Source organism: Atractosteus spatula, chromosome 1, assembly GCF_055471065.1.
Source record: "Atractosteus spatula isolate fAtrSpa1 chromosome 1, fAtrSpa1.hap1, whole genome shotgun sequence".
NCBI lineage: Eukaryota > Metazoa > Chordata > Actinopteri > Semionotiformes > Lepisosteidae > Atractosteus > Atractosteus spatula.
In genome coordinates, this window is record NC_142706.1 from 50,815,691 (window position 1) to 50,837,835 (window position 22,145).

The 22,145-nt window shown below is 35.6% G+C and overlaps 1 protein-coding gene across 1 annotated transcript; it reads left to right on the plus strand.

Moving 5' to 3' along the window:
- Positions 1–4,459: 4,459 nt before the first annotated feature.
- LOC148841233 (putative E3 ubiquitin-protein ligase HERC4) lies at positions 4,460–22,058 on the plus strand. The gene is made up of 24 exons (XM_088909864.1): positions 4,460–4,821; positions 5,434–5,560; positions 5,940–6,016; positions 6,504–6,698; positions 7,691–7,782; positions 8,169–8,299; positions 9,716–9,843; positions 10,697–10,773; positions 10,894–11,018; positions 11,137–11,196; positions 11,569–11,674; positions 12,671–12,863; positions 13,404–13,561; positions 14,383–14,457; positions 15,155–15,211; positions 15,310–15,402; positions 15,668–15,784; positions 16,797–16,940; positions 17,345–17,511; positions 18,280–18,343; positions 18,431–18,489; positions 18,650–18,833; positions 19,471–19,570; positions 20,536–22,058. Exons 1-24 carry the CDS (start codon positions 4,596–4,598, stop codon positions 20,748–20,750), a joined length of 2,970 nt encoding a protein of 989 aa, XP_088765990.1. The 5' UTR covers positions 4,460–4,595; the 3' UTR covers positions 20,751–22,058.
- The last annotated feature ends 87 nt before the right edge of the window (positions 22,059–22,145 follow it).

The following is a 22,145-nucleotide window of genomic DNA, read 5'->3' on the forward strand; positions in this document are numbered from 1 at the left end:
TACATTGGTTATGCTGTTTGCATTGAGCACATCAGGTACATGGGTACATAGAGTACACTGGGTACATTAGGTAGATTAAGCACACCAGGTACATGGGTACGTTGAGTACACCAGGTAGATTGAGTACATTGCCTACTTTAAGTACATCAGGTACATTGGGTGTATTTTGTACATTGAATATGTTAGGGTGGGTGGGTAGATGCCTCAGCATGCGTAGTCTGCAAAGGAACAAGTAATAGGTTTATTTCATGCTGAAAAGAGAAGAGAGAAAACACAATTGAATATGTTATGTTTGTATATTGAGTTCATTGTTACAAAACAATAATAAAGCAACAAGGTTCTGCAGTACACCCTGCATTGAGAAACCAAAGCAGGGCAGAAAATGGGATGAAGAACCACAAAATGGGGAAGATATTGAGTACATTGGGTACACTGAGAAAACTGGGTACATGGAATACATAGAGTACTGTACATTGAAAACATTGAGTAAACCAAGTTACTGTGGTGCTTTGTGTACATTGAGTACACTGTATACATTGTGTTCACTAGGTAAATTGGGAATATTAATAACATTGAGTACATTTGGTACTTTGAGTACACCAGGTACACTAGGTCCATTGGTAGATTGAGTAAAATGGGTACGTTGAGTACAACAGAAACATTGTGTACATTGAATACATCGGGTAAATTTAGTATATTGAGTACACTGGGTACATTGTGTACATTGTGGACACAGATAGATAGGGTACATTGGATACATCAGGTACATTGAGTACATTGATTACATTGGTTACGTGGAGAATGTTGGGTAGATGGGGTCAGGGGGTAATTGAGTACATTGAGTACAATGGGAACATTGTGTACTTTAGGAACTTTGAATACCTTGGGCATATTGGGTACACTGGTACATTAGCAGCACCAGGTACGTTGGATACATTGACATCACTGAATACTTGGGTAGATTGAGCACACCAGGTACAGAGGGTACATTGAGAACACTTAGTACTGCAGGTAGATTGTATCACGATTGTAGTCCCTCCCCCTTAAGGGCGCTCCGCCTCTTCCTTGTTTTGCCTCATTCCCCGCACCTGTTCCTTATTCCAGCCCCTTTTCAGTTCCCCCTTAAAAGCCAGACGCTGACGCTAATCAGGGCTCTGCATTGGTTTCCGCATCATGTGAGCCCGGGCCCTGGATGCGTCTGGCTCCGTTATGATTTTAACTTTCTGTGCCTGTTCCCGTTCCCCCTGCCAGTCCCGACCCGGTTCTGGTTTTTAATCTCCTGTCTTGGATGGATCGCCTGGCCATGGATTTATGCTTGTTTTTTGATATCTCTTTGGACTCGTCCCTGGATATGTAAAATCCTGGATTTGGCTTAGGGGTTTAGGCATTCATATGAAGGAAAACAGCTTTCACTCGTTGTTTATCAAACTTTATTGCCCCCCTGAAAAAAAAAACTAGCAGAAAAAAAAAAGAAGAAGAAGAAGAAGAAGAACAGACATAAATTCTATCATGAATCATAAAATACAACTGATATTTTAGTATAATTTTTAAAAGGTTCATGGAAAATGGGATATCATAAATACCAAATACTGTGATCAAAACACATTAGCATTCTGCTTTTAGCTCATCAAAAGTAAAAAAAGATAAAGGGACAGTGGTGCTTGTAAGGAAGTCACAAGAATCTCCTTTAAGCCTTCTTTTTATGCACATGGTACAGAGTATTTTATAAATTATGGTGAAACCTTTCAAGAATGCATCTGTAATGTTCCTGCCAAATACAAATTGTAAATTCTAATAAAAATAATTTGTTTTAAGACAAAATTATATTTATTAACAACATGCCAAACTGTATCTGGCTTTAAAGTAGTAAAACCATTTTTTTGTTTATATGCTAGAATCTTTTTGCTTTCTTGATAGACTGCAAAGTTTCAACGATATCACCCAACAGTTGAGACTGTCAGAAGCTTTTGAACTGTATTCTACAATCTTGATAAAGAGAAAAAGCAGTTTCCTGGTATGTGTTGTATTGCAGAAGTTGAGACCTGTTGAAGCCCTTTCCAGAAATGTTGCTGAAAGCATTTTTTATCATGTTTGCTCATCACACATTATTTTAATGCTTCAAAAGTTATTTGAATGTCTTGATTTTATTAACATTTGCGTATACCTTAAAATTCCTGTCATAATTGAACATAATGCAATATTTTTTGGAACTGTACTGTAGTTCAAATCTACATATTAACTGGATTTTTTTTTCTGCAAATCCTCCCTACTTTCTTTTCATTGCTTTGACTCCTTAGTGTTTTTTACAGGCTGTGGTATCCAAAGAACAAAGTACCTTTTTACAGCATAGTCCCCATTTTTAGGACCCACATGGACTACAGGGTGAGCACCCCCTACTGGCCCCACTAACAGCACTTTCAGCAACAACTTTAGTTTTTCCTAAGAAGTCTCCCATCTAGGTACTAACTAGGCTTACACATGCTTAGCTTTAGTGGTTTCTCAGTTTTAAGTTGCAGGGTGATATGGCTGCTAACAGATAGTGGTGGAGGGTTGACCCCATAAAAACAATCAGTTTCTAAGAGGTTTGAGACTCATACTTTTTGGTTTAAGGAACATTTTCAAATCTGACTAGAGGGCTTCAGAGACAGATTACAGGATTGCTCAGTTGAAACCCCAACTAGGGTTGGGCTTAGCATTCCCACAGTACTTAGACATTTCTTACACTTGGTGCTGGATTTTGGGTCCCAAAGGCACTTTAGGCCGAGTGATAATTTGTTCCTAATGTATCTGCATCTTTTTTTTCCCCTGAGACTTTTGGCATTCCTACAGTATGTTGTATATTGATGCATTCAATAATTGTTGTCCAAAACTGAGTCAGATCAGAAGTTGTAAGAAAACCTGTTCGACTGGTTAAACTCTCAATTATTAAATTAGTTACAGTTTTTACAGTTTGAGTGGAGTGTCCAGAAAAGCTCTATGTACTGTATATGTAAGGAATTATTATTAGTAGTAGCTATAGTAGTATATAAGTAATACATTTTATTATGATGATTTATTTTAGATTTTAAAATGTTTCAGATTAAGTCCTCTATCTTCTAAAGTATATTACAAACAGTTTTGTAAAACATTTCAGGTGTTAGATTTTAACGATTATGTACCCGAGAGTGACATCTAGAGGAATTATAGGTAAAATGTCATCCTCTCACAAGTTTCGTTTTCGGAGTGATTAACACTGGGAACAGTTTCCTTTTATTTGTAATGAAATAATTTTCATGAAGTTTCGTTTTCCCTTTCCAGATGTAAACACTGGCGAAAACACTAAATTATCTTTAATTACTGATCTATTTTTTCTCATACAAAGTACTTAACTAAATATACTTAAATATACTAAATATCTTTTTATTAAGTAAAACGATGATAGTAGGAGGGGTATGGACCAGATATTTTTCAGCATTCCCACAGTACTTAGACATTTCTTACACTTGGTGCTGGATTTTGGGTCCCAAAGGCACTTTAGGCCGAGTGATAATTAGTTCCTAATGTATCTGCATCTTTTTTTTCCCCTGAGACTTTTGGCATTCCTACAGTATGTTGTATATTGAAGCTTTAAATAATTGTTGTCCAAAACTGAGTCAGATCAGAAGTTGTAAGAACCTGTTCGACTGGGTTCGACTCTCTTAATTATTAAATTACAGTTTTTACAACTTGAGTGGAGTGTCCAGAAAAGCGCGATTTACTGTAAAAGTAAGGAATTATTATTAGTGGTAGCTGTAGTAGTATATAAGTAATACATTTTATTATGATGATTTATTTTAGATTTTAAAATGTTTCAGATTAAGTCCTCTATCTTCTAAAGTATGTTACAAACGGTTTTGTAAAACATTTCAGGTGTTAGATTTTAACGATTATGTACCCGAGAGTGACATCTAGAGGAATTATAGGTAAAATGTCATCCTCTCACAAGTTTCGTTTTCGGCGTGATTAACACTGGGAACAGTTTCGTTTTCTTTTTCATGAAGTAATTTTCATGAAGTTTCGTTTTCCATTTCCAGATGTAAACACTGGCGAAAACACTAAATTATCTTTATTTGCTGTTCTATTTTTTCTAATACAAAGTACTTAACTAAATATACTACATATCTTTTTATTAAGTAAAACGATGATAGTAGGATACGAATATTAAACACTGAAAAAAATTTGTAGTTAATATTTCAAACAAAAAAGTGTATTTTGTACCTATCGTGTATTTGTTTTTTATTGGGTAATGTTGCTGATTCTCATGTGTGGTTGCTTAAGATAAATGTTTTTTTTTAATTAAAAACCAGTCCATTCATTAGAACATGACATTTCTACATTTCTAGAACAGGTAGGAGGGGTTTGGACCAGATATTATAAGCAAATAGTTAGATCCTACGACAGAGTTCGCATCAGAGCTGTGACAAATGCGGATGGACTCATGGTATATAAAACGAAGAAACCTGACTGTTCCTTCATTATAACTTTTCGGCAGTTTCGGTGCAGACCGTGACAACAGCTTCTCTGAGCAGAAGGATAAGGAGACATTTCTTATCACTGGACATTTTGTGGTTCCCGTAATGTTTTGCTGGGGAGAAACTACCTGTCGGGAATTGGGTTTAGAAGATAGTGTTTTTCAGGTTGATGGCGTTAACGCAGAGGATCTCCATCAAATTGTGCCTCGAAAACCCAAGATAGCTGACATTTCTGTTGGAAACGGAGTAATTGCTTTTATTGAACACAATGGGAATGGCTCTGTGTGGATTAAAGGAGATGGGAGAAATCAAGCTCGGAGAAGAAAAACATGTAAATATTATTGCTGTTATTGTTATTAGTAGTATAAAATATAAAAAACATCTCAAGATTTTATTGGTTGTTTGCCTACAGTAAACAGATATCATTTAGCGTTTTGTACTATATTTTTATTTTGTACAGTAATTTCTATATATTTGGTATATTTTTTATTGTTTTAGATTTTGGCACTGTATTTCTGAAAAAGTCTAGTTTGATTGTACGACGCAATTGAGTAAAAAACTTGAAAGGTTGTTAATATCATTCTAGTCTTTCGTATGCAATTTATATATTCAGTAAAGATTGTTAGACCATAAAGATTATTTAGCTAAGTAGCTGCTGATTAGAGCGTCAGTAAATTCGCTGTCATACAAAGTGCAGTTACGCAGGCTAAGAATGCCGTCTATGGGGATGGAGCGCCCTCTGTAGGAATTTAAATGGAATATTTTAGAAAAACGCTTGAGCATCAAGAAGGAATTCCAACATTGCCTTTTAGCATATTATGATTTGTTGATTTGGATTTTCCATTGTATTTATAATGTATTTGCGTCTTATTGTAGACTTGGTAAGTAATTTTGGAATCAAACTGTTAAACATAAATAACACTATATTTTTGGAACTGTGCAGTGTCCCTTGTTTTGAAGAAGGAAAAAATCCACCTTCTGGACTGCAGGGCATCTCAAATTGTGCTGGTTTCAGAAACAGGCAAAGTTTTCGAGTCAAACTGCAAAGAATCTCATGTGGAAAGCCCCAGGTAACTAATGTACCCTCTTTCAAATCTCCATTAGTTCTCATGTTTTTGTATTTTTTCACTATTTTGCATGGTTGTAAAACTATCTAGGTAGCTATGTGAATGTCTGTGCTTCACATTTTCATGTTAACTGCTGTGGAGCGGGGCTGTTGGTGCTTAATGACTTCACCAAGTGGGGATTCTGCTGTATTTTCAGCTGGGATGAATGAGCCGTGCAAATGCAGTGATCTGATTACCTCTCTGTCACCCTTCATCCTTTCTGTGAAGAAAATATTTCTGTAGTGCCATAAGTGAGAAATATACAGTATGTAATTAGAACTCAAAGAGTTCTTGTTTATTTTAAATCACAAAAAAAAAATGTTAACAATTTGTATTTTGCTAGGCTACTGACAAGCCTAAACGACAGACAGATCATTCAAGTTGCCTGTGGGAACTATCATTCCCTTGTGTTGACAAAAGGTATGGAACAGCCTTGCTAAATTAACATCAAAATTAAAAAATGACTTTTTTTACCAATATGCCATTAAAAGAGTGTATTCAAGGTGAATTCCAATACACCAGGCAAGAGTTACAAACCCAGCCCTTGCTGGGTTATTTTGATTGGACTCTGCCCAATAGAATTCACCCGACAGAAGCCCTCCAATAGGAACTGTGTCTTGTTATTCACACTTAGCAGTAGGCTAAAGTTTAGTTTTGTTCTATGCCATCATGGAGCTTTTAGTGGCTGAGCAAACTCTACTGAAAAGCAACTTTCATAAGAAGCAGAAGCTGCTATTATATGATTTGCATTATGAATTACAATTGGATATGCATCAGATCTAATAATAGCAATAGCAGTAAAAATATGTCTTGGAATGTTTCTTCTCTAGCTAAAATGTTCATAAAAATAAATTAGTTACAATGTATTGCATTAAAATCTAATGCTATAATCTTATGTTTTAAACAGAGGGTGAAGTGTTTTATTGGAGAGACCCTCAGGTAGAACAGTGTGGTTCTCCCAAGCGCCTGGAAACCCTGTTGGGGATCCCCGTTGCTCAGATCGCTGCAGGGGGAGACCACAGCTTCGCTCTCTCGCTCTCCGGGACCGTGTTCGGCTGGGGGAGGAACAGCGCGGGACAGCTGGGCCTGGGGGATACGCAAGGTGACAGCATTTTACTCCAATTTAGACAAACAAAATATTCTCTGTGTTTAGCAGTATAGTTCCAGTGTGTCAAACATATTTCACTGAGCTGTGCTGGGGCAGAAACAGCGCAGGATAGCTGGGCCTGGGGGACCTGGAATACTGAAGTTTAAAAGTTAGCAATATGCAGAAAAATGAAAGTTGTGATTTTTTGGTTTTGATATTTTAAGATTTTTGCCACTTTTTGTAAACTTGAAGATTTTGTGTTCGAATGAACAAGGGACCAGTGGGATTAAATAAAAAATTTCAATCCCACTGCCTTACAAAAGTTCCACTGTTGAATTTCATGGTGTATTTCCACAAAAAAACCTTTAGAAAAACAAAAGTAGCCATTGGTACTGGATTTTTAATTTTAGTTTGGTAGGTGGGCCTAAGGTTTGATTTAATGTTGGTTGATCAAAATCATAAGAACTGTATTTGTAAAGCTTTAGCTTGTCAACATTTTCCATTCTACAGAAGCTTTAGGACATCACAATGATGAAATTCAGTATACTAATTTTATAAACCAATGTAGAGAGCACATGAATATAATTCCACATGAGTTGCTTGAATATCTGTAAAATTCTAAAAGAAAACACAGTAAATAAAAAGAAAAATATAGAAAATACAAAGTTCATACAACAGTGCTGCTGAAACAGTCATTTCAATTAGTGCTTTTTTGTAGATGTACCTCTTTATAATGAAAAAATTATATTGCTGTTAGGAATTAATCCAAAAGTCACCTATTAGCCACCATACACAACAAAATATATCTGAATATTTAAAGTATCTCTGTATTATAACCTACTGTATATATATAACTTGTATGTAGGTTACATAGGTTGATTGGCTCCTGCCTTGCGCCCAGTGCTTTCCAGGGATAGACCTCAGGCCACTGTGACCCTGAATTAGATAAATGGGTATTGAAAGTGACTATTTATAATAAAGTTAATAAAGTTATTTTTTTTCTACAGACAGATATATCCCAACTCCAGTGCGGTCTTTGGCATTCAAAGGGACTGTTTTTATATCTTGTGGAGAGGAGCACACTGCCATTCTGACAAAGGTTTACTGATTTTTTTTAATTGAATTTCAAACTGCAAATGTGACAAGGTGCTAGACATCAGTATCACATGGTTATGGCTCTAACACAATTCAAATGTTACCAGATCTAAACACATCACAACATGTTTCTCATTTCTACTAGGCACAGACCTGAACTGTGACAGTAGGGTTACAGACACAGTATGCTTTTCTTTGCATCACTCATGACATTAGTTTAACCACAGTTCTTAGTTGAGAAACATAGGAAGTGTCCATGTGGTAAATTGTATGAAATGTAAACATTTCTAATGCATAATTGCTTAGAAAATACAATTTTTAATGATTGCAATGAGCCAATGAGTTGTGAGTGTTTTAAAGTTTTGAATTTATGGTTCCTTGTTGTGCCAGGATGGCCTAGTGTTCACATTTGGATCGGGAAGCTATGGGCAGCTCGGACACAACTCGCTCAGGAATGAACTGAGGCCTCGGCTGGTGGCTGAGCTGTGGGGGAAGAAGGTGTCTCAGATAGCCTGTGGCAGGTAGTGTGACACCTAAGGCAATCGCATCGCCCTGAAACTCTTCTTGTTAACATACCTAATGGTCCCCTCACTCTAGCAGGTCCTCATCCACTCTTTATCTTATTTCTCTTAGACCTCAGATTAGTGCTACATTTGGTTGCTTGATATCTCTCACTGCTCTTTAATCATTTACATTTTGCTCAGCATGAACACAGTCTCTAGCTGTGAGGTGAGCTTGCTTACATCTGGTGTTCTACAGGGCTCAGTACTGCTCCCTCTGCTATTTATATTCATTATAAATAAAGTAAATTAGATGTGTATAGTCTTGGCAAAATACTAGCACTACTGTACATGTTATGAATGATCATTTGTCAATGACATTCAAGTCACTTTCCACAGTATAGGTGATACTGAGGAAGCTGTTTCAACACTCTTTGATCGCAAGTCTTAAATCAAAGCTTGAATAACACTTTTTTTTCATCTTCATTGTAATAAGACTAAGTTATTAGGTACCTCCTATCATTTAAATAATACACTCCACTGATGTGACATTGCTGATGCACATCCAACATGAAGCATTTTGGGGTTATAGTCAATCCTGGATTGACTTTTGAACACCAAGAAGATCAGTTTTTTTCATCTTAGAAATATCGCTGCACTGCATCCAATGTTCTCTGTGTCTAAAGTGAACAAACTACCTAATGTGTTTGTTTTCCCAAGAGCTACTCTCCAAACTATTTTTAATTTTTTCTGCAAGAATCCTGAGATCTTGCACCTTTCTGTGAGGTTTAATTTGGATTTCAAAATCCTTTTGCTTGCATTAAAGCCTCTGCATGTTGTGGCTCCTCAGTATCTAGTCGATGTATTATCTGTTTACTCCTCCCTATCCAGCTTTCTCTCAGCTGATACTGGTTTACTTAGTCTCCTCCACTGTCCATCACTTTATGGGTGAGGAGACATTCAGTATTAAAGCCCACAGCTCTGGAACAGTATTCCAAAAGAAATCAGGGAATTGGCCAAACTGAGAGTTTTTATGTGTAGTCTGAAAGCGTACATTTCAAAAGGACGTTTTATGATTATTGTATCTTCTTTGTTTTGTTTTTCTTTATAATTTTTGGGGATGTATGTTTCAGTGCATTGTAATGTGCATGGACATGATTTCTATATTAAGTAAAGTCTATTAGCATTAAAATATTATAAAATGTTAGTAATATTAATACTAGAGTGCTGTGTAGCACTCTAATTGAACTCTTTATAGTTACATATTTAACTCATTGAACTAGTTCAGGTGGGTAGCTGCGTCAGCATGCGTAGGCTACAAAGGAACAAGCGAAACGTTGTGTTTTCTTTCTTCTCTTTTCAGCATGGAATAAACCTATTACTCGTAACTCAATGAACTTTTATTATCTGATGTTTATTTCTTTCTCATACTTCTAGGTACCATACACTTACTTACATTTCCTCCTCTAAAACAATCTATTCATTTGGTTGTGGGGAGCAAAGACAACTAGGAAACTGTGGCTCCAGAAATCAAAAGGTACCTCTCCCTGTTGAACTGTGTCCAGGTGTGTATGAGTCTGTTCTGCTGATTTATTACAGCCTTTATTATTTATGCACATTCCAGGGATATGTCGCAATACTGTACATGATTAAGCCATAGGGGTCATTCTCCAAAATTAGTGCCTATACTGCCACCTGCTGCCACCTGCTTTTGTGTACAAGGCAGTGTTTAATACAAAAAAAAACTAAGAATGAGAAGCTTAACTTCAAGAAACCTTCTACAGCACCGAAAACACTTGCTTGTTGCCTTTTGAAAACAGAAGTTTGTTTTTCACAATATCGTTGATCATGAAGTGGCAGTAATTCAATTTCTGAGATTGTTTGTAGAAGTTATACCTCATTCCTGAGCCCTTCTGTCTCACAATGTCTTCCAGTTTTCATTGAGCTGCTTGAGCACCTACTGTATTTCCAATTCTTTAGTCATTGGAGTGTTGAATTCCCTATAAAGTCAGGAGGGCTGTGACTCAGCTGTACCACGAAGTCGGATCACTTGTTTATACAGAAAGTTTTTGCATAATTGTTATATTATAAACTAAAACCTCATCTATTAAAAGAAATTATATTCATATTGTTATTAAAAAATGTCAGAAAAATAGTGTGCAATAGTGTACATTGTTTTATGTTCACAGTGCCAGATAATTATGTGAGATTAAAGGAAATGTGAGACATCCTCCTGTAGCACAAATCAATTGTTCAATCTAGTGAAATTTACAATATTCTAAATTTACATAATGCCTGGACTTATGACAGTTTAATAAGACCTGAGCTGTTGGTTTAATTTCTTGATTCAACAGATACAGTATGATTGTTAATAATATGTGATTCATCATTAACAATCTTGTGTTTTTACTACTTTAGAAACAAGCAGCAAAATCAGAATAGATCGGATTGTTGCTGGAGGAAACCAGTCTTTTGTTTTGTGCTCTCCAGTTAAGGTAATATGGAGTGAAATAACTTTTTTATTTTCAAGTTTTACTTCAGTATTTCACACTCAGCATAAAACTGAAACTTTTTTGTAAGAATGTTTTTTTTCTTACAAATTTTTTTTCTAATAGAGTACAGAACATTCTGCAAACAGTACATCTTGGAATGACAATAAAAGGATTTTAACAGTAACTGATAGAGTGATTGAAAGATGGATCTCTAGGAGTGACCCTAAATCATGGAGAAACACAAAGAAGTGAGTGTGAATGTTCTATTTGTGCATTCAACTTCCACTTTCATCCATACTTGAAGAACACGAATATACATTAATAATCAATGTTAAAAAATAAATGTCATTTTTTTATGTTTCTCAGAGAAATTACAAGGATATTCTCATCTGCTTCATGTCTTAATGGAAGCTTTCTTGGAGAAAGGTAAAACTATATGTGTATTACTGTCAAAATATTATGTTATTGGTCGGATTTTGAACGGGCTTTCCCGAATGAGAAGTCTTTACCGTTTTCATCATGAGACATAAAGAAGGCAAATGGTATAAATCTCTTCAATTCTGTTACTAATTAGCTCTTAGCTTTTATTATCGCACGATAAAAGAGGGAACTATCATATGATTTATCATTCTGCCTTCTGCACATATGAAGTCCAGGTTAGGAGACATGGACAGCTGTTTCACCCTTAACCTGCCTGCCATGGCATTGCGATATGACAAGAGCTAAGAATGACATAATATTTATAATATTCATTTGTCTGTCTGTCTTAATATTAAAATGCTTTTATCTCCTAATTAGGCATGACAGACATTACAGAACAACAAAGGAATTGTCGGGTCTGGATTTGTCTCTTGCACGTTTGGCTTTTGAAAAGCTGGCAACAAATGACAAAGTGTTAGCCCAGGTAAATTTAATCTGTTTGATAGGATTATGTTTTTCAACTTCAAAGTTGATTGGAATGGTAAATTATCCTTTGAAGAGCTCCGGAGAAGAAAGGTAATTGACTTATATTAGCTCAATTAATAATATAGAACATGCAGTGTGCTTAGCAATGCAAGTCTCTGAGTTCTCCTACTGTGTGGCCAGAGTGACCTCTGCTTGCCTTGTATTAAGCCAAGCAAGCTCCAAGTGAGCACAGTGGATTAAGAAAAACAAGGCCCTAAAATTATAGCTGGTAGTTACAAATAAGTATATGTAAAAGTGATAACAGGAGTGACCTCTTTACATATGGAATTACATTATGGAATCTGGAACAAGTTACTCAGCTGCTGGATTCCTTCAAAATCCTTCAAAAACTGTAGGATGAAACCCTTAGAAGACCTAATGAGCAAGAAAAATAGAATGGCCTCCTGTTATGTCTGATGTTCTTATATTATAGATGTTCTTATTATTACAGAAAGCTACAATTTGGCTAATTCTGCAGTATTTGTCTTTATGTCTTGATAAGACTATTAGAACAGTTACAAAGGAGAGATGGCCATTCTGTCCATTTAACTAATTTGGTAGTTAGTAGCTTATTGATTTGAGGATCTCATTCAGCCTCATTTCTTGTAAGAAGCCAGGGTATCGGCTTCAACAGCATGGCTGCAGCTTCTTCCATTTCCATATCCTCCGATCCTTTGCCTCCTAATCTCAGTTCTAACTGCACTTCCACATAGTTTCCTGTAGTGTTCACTGGTTTGTGTTTCACTTCTGATTCTAGAAGTCAATTTTTCTGACTTTCTCAGTGCCCTTGAGGATTTTCAAAAATGTGATTGTTAATGATCATTACAGTGAACGGCTATCTTTGTAACACAACTTCAAAAGTTTCTGTTCTATTCCAAAGTGTAAGTAATCACAAAAGTTTTACTAATCATTACAATAATTAAACATAATCATTTAACATTTTCTTTCCTTGCAGGTGGAGTCTGTGGTCCTGCACAAGCTTATTCCTTCTTTGTGTTCAAATCCTGATAATGTAGAAATGTTCAGGGTCTACCTGATTTTACCTGAGCTCCTTAGAGTTTTAAAAACAGAACAGAGCCTTCGAGACATCTCAGTGTCCCTTGCTGATAGGATTCTCAGACTGCTGCCCAGCAGTCTTACACTCCTTGGTAAGATTCACGAATCTAACGGTTGAAATGCATTTCTTCTAGGACACTAAGGGATTTTTTTGTGTTTTTAAATGAAGCAGCTTGTTTTTGCTAATTTTGTTTTTTTTTGTCCAAGTGTTGCATGAGTATGTGTGTGTAACACAATATTTGTGGAAATCACTGTGACTGCTGGCAATTGCAACATTTAAAGACCTATCTTTTGTTTAAGGCTTTTAATATACAGTTAAAAAAGTCTCTTCTTCTGCTTCTTCTTCTTCTTCTTCTTAGTCTTCGTCTTCTTCTTTTGCTTGCTCTGGTTGCCTCACTCACTCCAAAAATACTTATAGGTTAATTGGCATCAGGGCAAATTGGTCCTGACGTGAATGTGTGTACCCTGTGATAGATTGGCGTCCCACCCAAGGTGTACTATATCTTGTGACCATTGCTTGCTGGGATAGGCTCTGGCTTCCCTGAATTGGAAGAAGGGGTTAGAAAATGAAGGAATGGAAAATCCTTGTGTGTTTCTCATATGATAATAGATCACTGTTTGTTTGTTTTCAGAGGGTTTATGGTCTACACTTCCTCTTTCCTTCTTTCAAACACTTGTGAAGATCTTCCACACAGTATCTAGTCGTTACTTGTACAAGATAAGAACAGATTATTCCGATGACTGGCCATCACTTCAGAAAACTGTGTGTGTTTTGCAGATATTATATAAGGTATGTATAACCCATAAAACTTTACTGGCATTATGAAAATAATACAGGCCTAAGACCACAGCTTTCCACGTGCATAAAGGAATGTTTCACTGTGAAGATTTTGGCCACCGGTCCAGGACACAACTACAGTATGCAAAGAGAAGCAGCCATAGATTTTTGATTCTCTTAATGTAGTAGATGCTACGTTTACAGTATTTGTAGCTTACCAATTGATATATGTGCATGATGTGCAAAGCAAGTTCAATACCTGTTAAATTAAAATAGTACATTTCTTATGAACCTTATAAACTTTTAAAAAAGCTTTTCACAACATAATTGGGAAAGCTATTTCATACAAGGAAACTATTTCAATGTAACATCCAGTTTTGAGTCACATGCTTTTTTTTTCTAATAAACAGCAAAATTGGAAACATCTTTTTCAAGCATACAAAACAAAAACAGATTTTAAATGTTTACTGCATATTTCCACAGTTCTGAAAAGCCAATCTCTTTAATGTTATGAAGAATTCCATATTCCTGACTAATCTTTAAAGAAAAAGTCTTAGTGGAATTTGCTTTCTTGTTAGTATAAAATATTTTTAAAAGACATAGATGTGCAATTACCCTCATTACTCTCTTCACTGTGGGTAGCATGAGTGGTTAGCAATGCTGCCTCCCAGCACTGCAATGGACTGGACATTTGTCCAGGGTGTACCCTGCCTTGTGGCCAATGCTTGCCGAGATATACTCCTGCTCCCCCATGACCCTAAAATGGATAAAGCTGTAAGAAAGTGGATAAATGGATTGTATAAACTTTGTTGTATTGTAATACTTGTATACAGGTAAACTCCAAAGCTGGCAACAGGATTCAAGACAGTAATTTCAACATAGATGAGATCCGACTCCTCATTCAGTCTGTAAGTATTATTTAATACACAAAACATGAAAGTATAAGAAAATTACAGAGTGTTTTTTGTAGTATTGCACTTTATTTGCATATAAGTTTGGACTTTAATGAGTTCTGTTTATATTTATATTTCTCTATTTAATTTTTTATTCTTGATCTTCATGGTCATTAACCAGAACCAAAATAAATGAATGATAATGATTTGTGCCCTGTGCCCTGCTATGTTTTTGCTTAATGTGTTTGGGCAAAGTTTAAGTCAACTGTTAATTATCAAATACCTTAATGAATATTAAGGTTATCTGCTTCCAGTGAACCCTTGACATTTTATTGCCCTAAATTCTCAAAATAATATTACTGTCATCCCCTTGAATGATTTCAGGTAGAATTTCATTTTTTTTAAAATCACAATAAAAGGGTGCTAGCAGTAAAAATAATCTATTTGCACAAGTTGTTCACAGGGGCTGAGCATTTCTTGACTGTTAAAAACAAATAATTCAGCTCACTTGAGTACCTGCATTTAAAAATATATTTGAGAAAAGGCTGTTTTTTATTGTCTAGTTGTCTGTTAAAAATTAGATACAGTTTTGTGTTCTTCTTCCAAGTAATTGTTATATAAACATTTTCTGTAGTAGGAAACATTCCTTGTGCTTTTCTTTTCCATAGGGAAATAATGCCGTTATGATATTTAACTTACTGTGTCTTTTCAGATAGTAAGAGTTCACCCGGAGAACTGGAAGATGATATTGAAAAACACTACATATCTGGTGTGTTTTTAAATGTTTGCCTTAGTCTTGTACATATGTGAAAAATGTTTTTGTTGAATGTGTTCAAAAACCTCTTTTTTTACTTTTCTTCTTTTCAGAAAAATCTGTTTCGGCTGACAGCATATCCATGCATCTTTGACATGAAAGCTAAACAATTCATGTTCAGTATGAATACCTTTGCAATTCTTAATGTAAGTTTTACCCTCTCTTCATAATTAAAACCTTTTTGTTCAGCCATGCTTTGGAAGTTTAATGACCGCAAAGTACAAGCAAATAAAAATTAAGCAGAATAATGAGACAAAACATTGTAGTATTGAATATGATTTGTTTTTTGGTAAAAAATTAATTGAGACATGCTGTTTTAATTGCTTTCCATGTATAAGATGCATTGTTATACAGTATATTGTTGATTTATTTTTAAATGTTTTTGTTTTTGAATCTGCTTTTTGACCACAGGATAATGCCTGCAGGAGCCCCATTGGAAACTATATATGTGTGAACAGGGAGAACCTCCTGAGTGACACCTTGCAGCAATTAAGAAGCAGTTTATGCAACTATTACTGGCCATTGAAGGTTGTTCCAGTACAAACACAAATACCGAACATTCACATAGAAATCACAAGAATGATATAGAAATATAAAATACCTAAATTGTCTGAATTTTCTTCTGATCAGCAGAAAGTAAATCTGTAAACAAATTCTGTTTCATTTAGTTACTTCAAATATACAGCCTAGGGTCTATGTAAAGATAGCCATTACTAGTGTATACAGTACATACCCAGGTGCCTAAGAACTCTGGCACTGCAGGTCTGGGACTGGGCTATGTACTGTAGCTCAGATTCCTAAGGGATGGAATTGGAATCAATTCTTGGGAGACTCAGTCAAAGTATCCTCAGCTTCTGTACAGCAGTGACCTCTGGAACGTGTAGTGGTCCTGTGACCTTGCATTACATTCAGTATACTATGTAAGGCACTGTTGGGTTCCCACACTATAAAATGGAGAAATGGATCAGTAGTGCTTATTTTAGAGGAATTGTGTGTGTGGGTATTAGTCTTCACTGTGATGGTGTTAGATTCATGGTGCAGAATTAATTAGCACTTGGCAGTTTCATACTGGGAACACATGGAAGAAAAAAATACAATTTTAAACCTCTTTAAGTTGTCATGTCTGAGCACCTGACAGTTATAAATCTAAATCATGTGCCATCAAAAATGTTGACATTGTTGTCATTTAATTATTAGTAGACTTATTAAATTGAGTAGTAAAATAGAACAATGTCTAAAGAGAGCAATTTTTTCATCAGCACTAAATTCAGAAATGGTATTTAAACGCAAAAATAAAAAAAAAACTTCAGTGGTTTATTATTGCAATTAGCAACATAATTTAAAGTTACAAATATGGCACATAGTGCTTAGTATGTACTATAATTACAAAGAGCCTTGAGCTAACCCATGGGTACAATTTAATATATATTTTGTGCTACTGATATTGTTTCACTTTAAGTGTATGTAGGCTTAGACTTTAAAAATCAAGAAAACGATTAAATTGAGGTCTGATTACTATGTGGTTTATTGATGTTTTCAGGTGAAGTTCAAAGAAGAAGATGGTATTGACCATGGGGGCCCATCACAAGAGTTCTTCTCTGTCATTGCAAGAGAGCTGCTTTTGCAGGAACATGGAGTATTTGAGCTCTTTGAAGACTCCAGACTCATGTGGTTCATTCAAGTGGTATGTATTGTACATTGTGCTTTTAGATACTGGCCATCAGGCAATTTTAAAACCCAGAGGGTCTACAGATCCTCTTTTACTTTCTCTTTTCATGCCTGCAGACTACTACTCACATCATACAGTATCAGATGCAACAGTTACTGTGCTAGTTCAATTATCATTTCACTTTACTGATACTATTCCAATACTAGCCATTAGTTCTCTTTTACAGGATCTTTAGACTAGGAAATCGTCTAAAGATGAGTAAGCTCTAGTTAAATCTCAGGCAAATCTTTACTGCTTCTTCTAAAAGTCAAGATGTGATATAAAGAGTGACAGAAATGACATGGTATGGGGGAAAGAAACTGTGATATGGCTTCCATTGATTTCCTCTTCTAATAAGCTGTGTTTGCTCTGACTTACAGGAGACCAGCAGCACTGATATATTCTTTCTGCTGGGGATCATCTGTGGTATGGCCCTGTACAATCAATGTGTGGTCAATTTCCACTTCCCTTTGGCACTGTTCAAGAAGTTGATGGCTGTGAGGCCCACCCTGGAAGACCTGAAAGACCTGTCTCCCATAGAAGCAAGGTAATTGCTACATACATTATCTTCACTTAAAGGCTGGATTTTCTAATAAAAGTCTGCAGAATTCTAGTGTATTGTATGATGTGTATAACATACGTAAAAAATGTATGATAAGCTCAGTGGTTAGCTGCCTCTCAGCGCTGGGGCTCCGGGTTCAGTTCTGGACCTGGGGTGCTATCGTGTCTTTGTGTTTGAGTGGGTTTCCTCAGGGTGCCCTGGTTTCCTCCCACAATATAAAAACATACTTGGAGGTCAATTGGCTTCTGGGAAAATTGGCACTAGGTGTGAATGTATGTGTGTCTATTGCTGTGTTGCTTGCCGGGATAGGCTCTGGCCCTCCTGTGACCCTGAATTGGAAGTGGTTAGAAAGTGCATGGATAGTTGTTTTATATTGTATTATGTGTTGATTATACCCTTTAATCTGACAGTTTTAACTGGGTGAAAGACTGCAAATGAGAGACAGGCATACAGTATATGTTACCAGGATTTCAAAATTCTGCCTTCATTTCAGAAGCTTTTATTTCATATCCAAATGAACCATTGCTACTACATTTATTACATTTATTGTACATTATGTGTTTTGTAAAAACTGAAATATCCATCATATAAGATTTCAGTTCTCCTAACAGTCTAAAATGTTTTAATAAACCTCATACATACACTGACAAAATAAATTGAAGTATACTGAATGTGAAGTATACAATTCTCATGAAGCCAAAGTTTTTAAGTTTATTTATTGTCTGTTTTATTTTATTCTGCTTTTTTAATCAGGAGCCTGCAAGAACTTCTTGACGAAGATGAAGATGCTGTAGAAAACTTAGATTTGGACTTTACGGTAAGTTTATTTTTTTCTTGATGCACCACTGATATTCAGTTTCTTTTTGTTTTAATTAATTGTTTTAAACTCATCTTCTTTTTCCAGGTAAAGGGACATGAGGTGGTGCCACACGGAAGAGAAATTCTAGTCACCGGATTTAACAGGTAAAAACTATTGAATTTAGCCCTAAAATATGTTCATTTGGTCCATATATGCACAAGCTTCTCGATTATGTCCTTATCCTTGTCCTTTTTAGAAATGGCATTTTCTTGAATGCATTAACAAATACTGGTTGTGCACTAACATTTATTTATTTATTTACAGACAGCAATATGTTGATGCATATGTGGACTATGTGTTCAATAAGTCCGTTCAGAAACCATTCCAGGATTTTGTGAGAGGGTTTGCAACAGGCTGCCCCAACGATATGTGGAAAATATTTCTCCCTGATGAGCTCATGGCAGTGTTGAATGGGAATGTCAATTATGAGTGGGACGAGCTCAAAAAAGTAAGTGGTCTCCATTATCAATTCACTAGTAGCATCCTAGACTAGCTGAACATTTTTTAGAAGTTATCTAGTAAATACACTTTAATACACACAAGCAGCCACTGTTTCATAAAAATGTTTCAGTTCTGGTATGTAATTTATAGTGCTTTGTTCTTGTGGCCCACATTTGATGTTCAAGCTCAGTTTTGGATTTTGATTAATAACTATGCAAATGTCAGACTTATCCAGAGAGACTCAGGCACTTCAGACTTGCTTTTCGTACTGTTTCCTCACCTTCTCTGATCTCCACCACTAAAAGCATAAGTTCAGAACTGGTGATGTTGAACATATAGTATTAAAGAAAAATCTGAAATGCTCTTAAGAGAACATTTGTCACTGCATATTTACTAGCATCTAAAATTGAAAATAAATTACCGATACATGAATAATAATTATTGTAGTGTTTTGAACACAGTCGGAAACAAATGTTTTATGTTCAGCTTTACTATCTCAGCTGCTCCTTTTGAATATCTAATGATTATTTCCATAATGGTTTGCTTTCAATGAAGAAAAACAATAGCTTTGTTTCCTTTTGTGCTAATCTACAAGTGTCAGAACTTAGTCAGACTATTCTGTCTGTTTTTTTTTCTTTTAACAGAATGCCAGATATATTGAGTATGAACCTACTGATCAGACAATCATAAACTTCTGGGTAGTTTTTGCTGAACTTACTGAACAACAGAAGAAGAACTTTCTATGTAAGCTATTATTAAGGATGATTAAAAATGACAAATATTTTTCTAAATATTAATGCATTTACCATGTTTTTGTATTTATGCATTATATTAAAGGACAAAATTTCTAAAAATACATGAATTCTATTAAATCAATCGATAAACCTGCCTTAATCGATATACTTTGAACAATTGGTCAACTGGTGCATGTTAAGTGAAACCAAATTTAAATAAATCAGTAAAACTTCAATGTATAAGTAGTATTCAGTGATGACAATATTTATGCTGAAACCAATCAAATAACAATGTTTACAATGTCTCTGTCCTATGTTTTTGTTCAGTGCTTGATTGTAGCATGTGATTCTATTTCCCCTGTCTGAACACACCATTTTTACATTTTACAAAACTGTATCAGAGTGTACTGTACTGTATGTATTTAGAGTAGAAAATAGTGACCAGGTATCACATGCAGGGATGCAGATAACACACACTGGCTCGGTAAAGTTGGCTACAAACTTCACATTGGATTTTAGAATAAATGTGCTCTTCTATACATGGAGAGCTACTCACTTGTTTCAGGGGTGAGGGCCTGGTATGACTTCATACTGGAAACGGTCCTGATGTTAGAGATTTAGTGATTGCTGCAATCTTAACACTATCCACAATGTCTGTGATTTTACTAATGTTGTGACTTTTAAGCAGAAGGGATTTAGAGCTCCTTTTTTGACATAAATTGTAGTGCTATAGCATGTATGAAATCATGTTAATTGTAGAGACATCTTTTGAGTGAATTGCACATGCATTGTTACTGTACATCTTCACAACAATGATGTATCTGGACTTTCTTAAAGTGCTCATGAACCCAGCTCATGTTAAATTTGACAACCATAATTGCTAATGTGTGAAAAGTTTGTCAGCTGAAAAAAATTTGACTGTTGCTCTCTTTTCCTGGTTAAGGTGTTTTAAACTGTTTCTGTTTTTTTTTTCAGCCTTCATGACTGGAAGTGATAGGTTGCCAGTAGGAGGATTGTCCAGCGTGCAGTTTACTATAATGGACAAAAAGATTACTAACCCTGATGAGTACTATCCCGTTGCAAACACCTGCTATGGAATATTGTACCTTCCCAATTACAGCAGTATTGACATTATGAGGAACAAATTCCTGCATGCAATTACATTTTTTGAAGAATTTGGAACATTGTAGAATTTCTTTTTTGCAAAGGCCTTCAGTTTTCTTTTAACTTTTTACTTCAGTTTTTTATTTGATTTTTGTTCTGCTGGAAGAAAGACATGAAAATCCACAGTTCTCAAATTCCTTGGATTAAGTGCCTGATGGCAATGCTGGAAGTTAATACTCTGGACAACACTAAAATGTTTTCTGTACAATTATGCAACCTTTCTAAACCTTTGGTTTTTATAGCCCTTTAAAATCCATCAACTCTGAGTGTTCATGCCAGTCCTCATTCGTTATCTGTATTCTTTGCCAGTTTCATTAATTGCAAATTTCTCAGATTACTAGTGTTTCTTCAATATTGTAAATATTTGTGTCCAACCCCTTTACATTTTAATGAACATTTAAATCAAATGTGTCATCTTTGTTAACTGAAAAGCATTCGTTTCTTTCTTTTTTAATATGCAGTCTTAACTAAGGAAGGCATATACTGTATTTATTGACTTTGCAGTTTATTACAACTCAAATAAGACCAATGTACATTGCAGATAGAACTCGGGCTGTAAATTTTTAATTTGATAAAATATAAATACAAAAAAATACCATCTAGTGTTGTAAGCATATTAAACAAATTGTTTTTGTGCAAATTAAATAATAAATATTAATACATTTTAAAATAACATTAAACATTTTTAAATACCTAACTTTATGTTAGGTATCATGCTGTTTTGGAAGGAAATGGGATGCTGTGCTGTTTAAAATGATCCTTAAAACAGTTTTGTAATAACTGAATGTCACAGATTGAAGAGTGAATGGATGTAAGGGCACCAGATGTCAAGGGCTGTCTGATGTTAAGCTTCATTGATGAGCCAGTGATTCCCCACGGTTGATGCAGTTTCATGCCTTATCCTGTCCTGATCACACGCCCTCTTCGCACATGGCAATTACCACATCATTCAGAGGTGATGGGGCTGCTAAGCAGATTTGACTGTTCCTGTTATCAATGAGATCGGGGCCCTAAGAACTGGGTGCGATTGAACAATGTATCTTTACACCTGGCCATCTGTGTACAGCCATTTCTTGAATGAGCTGTGGGCAGTTGGCTCTGCCCACAGCCAAAGCATCATGGGGGCACTTCTGTCCCCCCAGGAGATGAGTCAAGATGAGTCCTTGATGGGAGGACTCCAGAAAGCCCCAGCCAGAGAGAGAGCAGAGGACTTTTGGAGAAGGAAGGATTATGAAAGAGACTGTACATATGTATGTTGGAGTTTCATATAATGGGTCTGATTGTTGTGTTAAATGTTATAATTGCTAGATAATAAAAAGGAGACTTAAACAGTTCCAGTGTCTGTTGCTGGTCTGCACATACACTGGTGATTCTGGGATATAAACAGAAACTGGGGCAAGGGAAGAATGGTCCTAGCACTC

Bases quoted from the DNA above. Each gene is read 5' to 3' on its own strand.
- LOC148841233 (XM_088909864.1), top strand. From the start codon at position 4,596: ATGTTTTGCTGGGGAGAAACTACCTGTCGGGAATTGGGTTTAGAAGAT. The intron at 5,561-5,939 runs GTAACTAATGTA...GTATTTTGCTAG, and splicing joins TCTCATGTGGAAAGCCCCAG to GCTACTGACAAGCCTAAACG. The intron at 15,785-16,796 runs GTTGTTCCAGTA...TGATGTTTTCAG, and splicing joins ACTATTACTGGCCATTGAAG to GTGAAGTTCAAAGAAGAAGA.